Source organism: Micropterus salmoides, unplaced genomic scaffold (assembly GCF_014851395.1).
Source record: "Micropterus salmoides isolate LMB-PRFRI ecotype aquatic unplaced genomic scaffold, ASM1485139v1 Ms_hic_scaffold_8, whole genome shotgun sequence".
NCBI classification, from domain to species: Eukaryota; Metazoa; Chordata; class Actinopteri; order Centrarchiformes; family Centrarchidae; genus Micropterus; species Micropterus salmoides.
The window spans coordinates 15,884,513-15,891,778 of NW_024044570.1; the positions used below are offsets into that span (position 1 = coordinate 15,884,513).

General features: G+C 40.8%; 1 protein-coding gene across 1 annotated transcript; it reads left to right on the top strand.

Annotated features, from left to right (window-relative positions):
• The first annotated feature begins 446 nt into the window (after positions 1 to 446).
• Positions 447 to 6,667, top strand: fan1 (FANCD2 and FANCI associated nuclease 1). The gene is given in 14 exon segments (XM_038706509.1): positions 447 to 1,883; positions 1,962 to 2,102; positions 2,768 to 2,969; positions 3,110 to 3,136; positions 3,138 to 3,341; positions 3,445 to 3,576; positions 3,664 to 3,772; positions 3,873 to 3,992; positions 4,128 to 4,292; positions 4,403 to 4,565; positions 4,650 to 4,753; positions 4,837 to 5,031; positions 5,762 to 5,890; positions 6,006 to 6,667. Coding segments are annotated over 14 exon segments (3,075 nt in total). The 5' UTR covers positions 447 to 637; the 3' UTR covers positions 6,144 to 6,667.
• The last annotated feature ends 599 nt before the right edge of the window (positions 6,668 to 7,266 follow it).

The window sequence follows — 7,266 nt, forward strand, 5'->3', positions numbered from 1 at the left end:
CAGGAACCTGTGTAGAAAATACACCCCCATCATGTGCTCACTGCTCTGTTCTCCCAACAAATAACAGTGAGAGGCATATTTGAGTACGTAGTAAAACATACGTCTAAATAACTTACCCACATCATTTTAATTTAAATCAGTTAAACAATATTTATTTCTTACAGCCCAGATATTTAAGCATGTGCCAAGGTGTCATTTGTAAATACGGTAAATCGTATTTGTTATCATTTACTTAAAAAAACATTTTTTTTAAAATATACACATAAATATTGTACATTTTAAACAACATTTTTGATTTATTTTACCTTGGCCTTAGGTAGGTTAGGTATAAATAATCGATGTAGTTGCGATCGATTACTTCACCCTAGAAGGCATTCTGCGCTCTGCTGGTTAAGCCTGGGAAGCGGGACCGTTGTTATCGTGCAGCCCTTCTGTCACCAGTAAGTTAGCTTATGTTTTGAACCGTTGGTTGTCTTTATATTAATGTATTTGACGATTTTCTAATGCAGGCGTGAAGCCACAAAAGCTACAAATATGTGACAGTTTAAAATGATTTTTTTCTTTCTTGGTTAAGTTAGCATTTAAGGTTAGCTAAACAGCATTATCGACCCTGTCCAAAGCTATAGTTCTCCTGAGTATGCAGCAAAGAAAAACGCGAAGGTTTTCATCGAGCAGCAGCTCTTCTGCCTGCACCATGTCCGAGAGAGCCACCAAAGACAAACTCAAGCGAAGTCTGTCTTTGTCCAAGACCAAGAAGAAAGCCGATGCCAAAACTGGGATTTCTGCCAGTGCAGCCACCACAACTCCAATCACGTCGTTCTTCAGCAGCCAGCCTCCACCCAAGCTGGCCTGCCCCCTGTGTGGCCAGTTGGTACCAAGATTCAAGATCAATGATCACATTGATTTGCAATGTCAGAACTTTGAGAGAGGAGACAGCAGTGCCGCAACAGCAAGTAATAGTGTTGTGGCAAGCATCCAGCTGTCACCCAGAAGGAATCCCCAGAAGTCCCCAGAGCCGGGTCCAAACAGAGAACAAGAGGTCAAAGAGACCAATACCAGCCCTTATTTCAAAAAGACTAACTTTCAGCAGGCACCACGGGAGATAAACCGTAAAGGCGTGGTCAGGACGATTGACCTGGGAAGCCTCTCCTCCAAGTTATCGAGGATATCTTATAAGGGACCTGAGAGGACACAGCCAGATAATAAACATGCACCAACGTATCCTGAAAAGGAGATCTATTCTTCTGAGACTCTCTGTAGCAGCTCACAGAAGGAAAATCTTCTGATTGATACTTTAGGAGATAAAAACGACTGTTTGACAACAACCAGTGCAGACCCTCCACTAGCTGTGGAAAATCTGTCATGTCCAGATAAAAGACACTATCTTGAACACAAAGCATCTAAATCAGAGACTGTGCAAAAACTGCTTACTCCAAAGCTGCATGCTTCTTCCTCCAAACTAGCAAAGAGAAAAAAGGAAACAACTTCCACCGGTAGGGGGTCTTATTTGAGAAAGAAAGCAAAATATGAGGGGAGCAGCAGAGAGACAGAGGAGGTGTTTTCTAATGAAAGTATAGCAGAGGCAACTGATACGGCCCAGCTTAAAGCTGAGGTACCTTCTACTACTACTTGTGACCCCCCCCTGAGTTCACAGGAAACATATGAGAAAAGTGATGCAGCGGTCAATAATGATTCACTGCCAGAGTCTGGTCACGAGAACGGCACTAGTGACCATGCTGCTGAGAGCTCACCCCCCCCACGGCTTCCCTACTACCTCCGTAACTTCCGGACCGTACTACAAGCTGTGCTGGAGAATGAGGACGACAGGGCATTGTTCGACCAGCATGATATGTCATTCGTACATGCATTTGAGAAGCTCTCAGGTATGCCAAAATATGACTCAGTCACTGTTATTAATGTAAGTAAAGCCTCATCACTCACATGTATTTTTCCTCTCAAAGTCATGGGGCAGAAGCTCTATGTGAGACTCTTTCAGAGGAAACTGAAGTGGCTCCAAGTAAATAAACTGGATTATGAAGAGATATGCAGTGATCTGGGACCTGTTGCTGAGGAGCTGGTTCGAGGTGGTTTTCTACAGACAGGTACATTACATATATTTTGACATTTTGTAGCATCTTTAGGAGAGTTAACGAAAAGCTCTTGAATTATTGACATAGTTATGCTGTTGAAGGCTGATATTCATGTTCCGATCCTCCGCTCTTCCTGTCCATTTGTCTAAGTGTCCTTGATCAAGACACTGAGCCCCAGGTTACTCCTGATGGGTATGCCAGCACCCTGCAGGGAGACTGAGAGGCAAAACTGTAAAGCACATTGTCAGTTACCTACCTCAGCTGCAGCAACAAACATACAGTCAACATAAATAAATGTAGAAATATATAAATATGGAATAGAAGAACAACGTTGCAGATATATATACATGTGCATTATTCTGGGTCTGTGCCATGCAGAAGTAACGTAACGGAAGAGAATATTGTGTACATATAAATATATAAACTGATAACATAAAAATATACAACAACAAAGATCAGCAATCAACAATAAGTGTGTGCAACATGCCAGGTCTGTGCCTGACACGAGTTGAAACAGTATTTACATGTGCAGAGACATTTGTATTTGTAACTTTGTTTTGAAAAGTGATATACAAATAAAGCATATATAATAAAATACGTATGTTATCCTGCTGAAACCACACCACATCACTCCAAGGTTTTCTTTTGTTCTCCTATGCTGTTTTTGTGTATCAAAGAAAATGACCTCCAGGAGTTAAGCGAGGCTCTGGATCTCCTGCCTGCTCCTGAACTCAAAGCTCTGGCTAAGACGTTCCATCTGGGCAATTCTGGGACTCAGAAACAGCAGCTAGTGGATGGACTTCTCCGTCTGAGCAGGCAAAAATCCCTCTTCTCTCTGACCTCTGCACAAAACAACATTGGGGCTGTCATTCTCAAAAGGTGCGATGATCAAACACATTGTGTTCATTCACAGTAGTAGCTATGGATAACTATGACCTTGATGGCTGAGAATCTTCACAGACATTCACAGTAATTGTTTCGCAGTAATGATCTCACCCCTGTTCTCTCTAACTTTAAAGGGCAAAGCAGCTTGCAGGTTTCTGTGTGTCTTTGTCTTGGTCCTCGGGCTGTCTTCTCTCGCATCCTTCTACTCTTCTCTCTGACGGACACCATGGATGAGGAGGAGACGGCAGCTGGTGGGCAGAACCAGCTCTTCACCATCCTGCTGGTCAACTCAGGACGCCTGGCCTTCCCAGACTACACAGTGCAGCGCGCATCCAAGGTGTTCAGGGACAGAGAGGATCTTATCAGGTGCGGGTCTGCCAAAGAATTCTGTTGAGTTTATATTTCATATATGCAGGACGGCCAGGAATGAATACTCTAATGATACTAATGATTCCATCCATCACACCAGATATGAAGCCTCCATGCGAGCCCTGCAAGAGGTAGTCTCAGCTATGCAGGGAGGTCAGTGGGAAGAGGCCATGCAGCTTTATAGTGCTGCCAAAAGTGCCTGGCAGGAACTGAGGAAAAAACATGACCTCAGGTGACATAAATCTACTAATTTGCTTCTGTCTAAACACTCAGTCTCTGAATATTGTTTAATGTTAATGTTATCATTGTGTTGGATTAGTCACCAGCAGGAGCTACCTGTGTTCCTGCGCAGCTTCACCACGGGATGGGCTTACACTCGCATCTTGTCCAGAGGAGTGGAGATCTTGCAGAGGCTACGTCGCTATGAGGTTTTCTGACCATATCCATTCACACTCTCACACAAATTCAAGTACTCATGAAGTTATGTCATAGTTAAAAATGTTAAAGGGGTTTACTTTTGTGTTACAGGAAGCAGTAGAGGAGCTGCGGTCCTTACTGTTACAGTCTGTTTACTGTCCTGACAGCCGTGGGCGATGGTGGGACAGACTGGCACTAAACCTTCACCAGCATCTGAAGAAACCCGAGCAAGTGAGCACCAGCATCTGAGGTGTCATTCACCTCTGTCTGACATCTTCAGCATTTATCTCTTCTTGTGACGTTGTGCTCAGTTGTAGCTGTTGTGTTTTCATTTGTTTGACGGCGGTCTTTGCCCATTGTTTCTAGGCTATTTGCGCTATCAGAGATGGGCTGTCAGACCCTCTGGTGCGGACTGGGCATAAGCTCTCTCTTCATCAGAGAGCGGTTAGGATGAAAGAGTCTGCCAGCTTCAAGAAGTATCGCCTGCAACTAAAAGACCTGCCCACTATTGAAGTCCAAGATGTCAAACATGTGAGTCCAACACAACACGTCAGTATTTGGGGTTTTGGGGGGAAAATAGAAATGACTGGGTGTAAGTAAAATAATATATTAATGAATTGGTATTTAAACTTTGTCTGCAGGTGACCATCCGAGGACAGCTTTTCCCTCATGAGGGGGGCACAGGGAAATCTATGTTTCTTTTACCAGCAAATAGAGAGGGGGAAGAGAGTGCTAATGCCACTGTAATATGCTCTGTGGAAGAGCTGTCTTTAGCACATTACCGCCAACAAGGCTTTGACCAAGGTAAGCTGTTGTGCTTTGCCTATTAAAAATATTTCAGTATCCTTTCATCATCTTAACATCACATTGCCATTGTTAATGTAATAGGGATCCATGGAGAGGGCTCAACATTCTCAACATTGTTTGCACTACTGCTCTGGGACATCATTTTTATGGAGGGTATTCCAGATGTTTTCAGAAATCCGTACCAGGTAAAGTAAGGTAAACGTATTTAACATCTGTGGGATATCTGTGCATCTATATCGGTTTAACTCATCTACCCATCTTCTCACAGACATGTCCACTGGATCTTTACACCGACTGTTTCTATGAGAACAGAAAAGAGGCGATCGACTCTCGTGTGCAGTTACTCAGCGAGGCATCAGTGGTGACTCTGCATGACATGTTGGTAGATGTGTGGACCTCCCATGAGGGTAAAGTGTGTTCATTGGTCAACTGGGAGCGTTTCTCATCCCTTCAACAGGCACAGGTATTTACTGTCACTCTTCTAAATATATACTCAGTGGCCACTTTTAGGTTACATATTAGGTACACATGTAAAATCGAATGCAATGCAATTCAATACAAAACAGCTCAGCCATAAATTCTACCTTTTCAAAGATGATCAGTTCTGACTGACACCGTCTGCGACATTTTGATTTAACAATATGTTTATTACTCAGGTTTTAATTTACAGTGATGTTAAACTTTACTTCATTATAGAGGTGTTTCTAATGTTTTGCCAACCCCATTATCCCCAACCCCAAAATAATGCTATCCAGAACAAGACCACCACTATCTACGACCTCAAGAATAAACGTGGTGTTAAATTAATATCTCTCTATACTAATTACATTTAGGGCTGCAACTAATGATTCTTCTCATTATCAATTAATTTGCAGATAAGTTTAGTGTATAAAATGTCAAAATATTTTCAAAAATTTAGGCCAAAGTGACGTCTTCAAATTGCTTCTTTATCATACCAACAGTCCAAAACCCAAAGATTCATAAATGACAAAGAAAGGCAGCAAATACTTTCATTTTAGAAGCTTGTACCAGCAAATGTTTAACATTTTTGCTTGAAAACTGACATGATACCATTACTTACCAAAACAATTCATTTTCTTTCCATTGACTAATCCATTAATTCATTAATCAGCTGTGATCATATTGTATAATATATAAATGTGGTACTAACATAACCACTACCTTTTTTGCAGTCTCTCGTGTCATGCATGGGTGGAGCCTTCTTAGGAGGGGTAATAGCACGAATGTCTAAAGACTATAGACACTGCCGTGGGGGTTTGCCTGATTTGGTGGTGTGGAACACCTCAAACAACAGCTACAAGGTGAGATTCTCACATCCTGGCTCTTTGAATTTGATATTTTCCATTTTATTTTAACTCTAGATACATGGATTATTCTGCACCATGGAATTTAACATGGGAGGTCTTGTTGTTGTAGTTGGTGGAGGTGAAGGGCCCCAGTGACCGGCTGTCCCAGAAGCAACAGATCTGGCTGGATGAGCTGCAGAAACTTGGGGCTGATGTGGAGGTGTGTCACGTGGTGGCTACTGGAGCCAGAGGAGCTCGTCTGGAATAAACGGACACAGACGTGCTGACTGATAAGACTAAGCTGCTAATTAATCAGAGTGTGGTCAAAAGGAAACAATGATCTGGGTGCTTTGTTTTCAAATTCTGGTCTTCTAGGACAGGTGTGGATGTTTATGTTTATCTTTCATACATCACAAACTTAATCCTATCTGAGTGTAGGGAATTTCGTGGCGAGGAGTGTGCCTTGTGACATGTGGCGTTATCAGGGAAACCTCTGCCTTCAACAGGAAGAGGTGCATCATGAGATGAAGATTATCACTGAGGGCTGCCACAACTACAAGTAGCTTGCAGATAATCAGAGCTGATGCATGACAGGAAACACCAACCAGGCACCAAATTGATAGTGTTTCCTTTTCTTTGGCAACACTATATTTTCAGGATCTTGGGTTGCCAAGCAATGAAAACATTTAGTTGGCTGCTGACGAATTGTATGACTGCTCTATGAGTTTGTCACTACTCTACCAGAAAAAAACATACAAAATAAGGGCTGCAAATAAATTATTATTTCCATTATTAGTGTTTGTTTTATCCATTTATTGATGAATTGTTTGGTCTATAAAATGTCACAGGAAATACTGAAAATGCCATCATCACATTGCTTGTTTTGCCCGAGTCAAAAACAGTCCAAAACTCATGAATTATTATTATTATACTCATTATTCAGCTTAGTACAACCATCACATATGAGAAAGAAAGGCAGCAAATTCTCACAATTGATGAAGCTGGAACTTGGAAATGTGTTAAAAATTACTCAAGGATTCAATGTAATTTATTTGTCATTTTACAACAGGGTTGCAAAAAGAAATTCTGTTTGCTCAAACCTAAACGAGTAATTAGATTTATTGTAATGGTTATCAAACAAGTTGCCAATTCATTTTCTGTTGATTGTTTTCTATATATTTTATATATAATATGTAATGGTTTCAAAGACATTTTCATTGAACTGTCTTGGTGTGTTTAAAAAAAAAAAAAAGTAAGAACTTTTATGGTGTGGACACTTACATATATATATATATATATATATATATATATATATATATATATATATATATATATATATATATATATATATATATATATATATATATATATATATATATATATATATATAT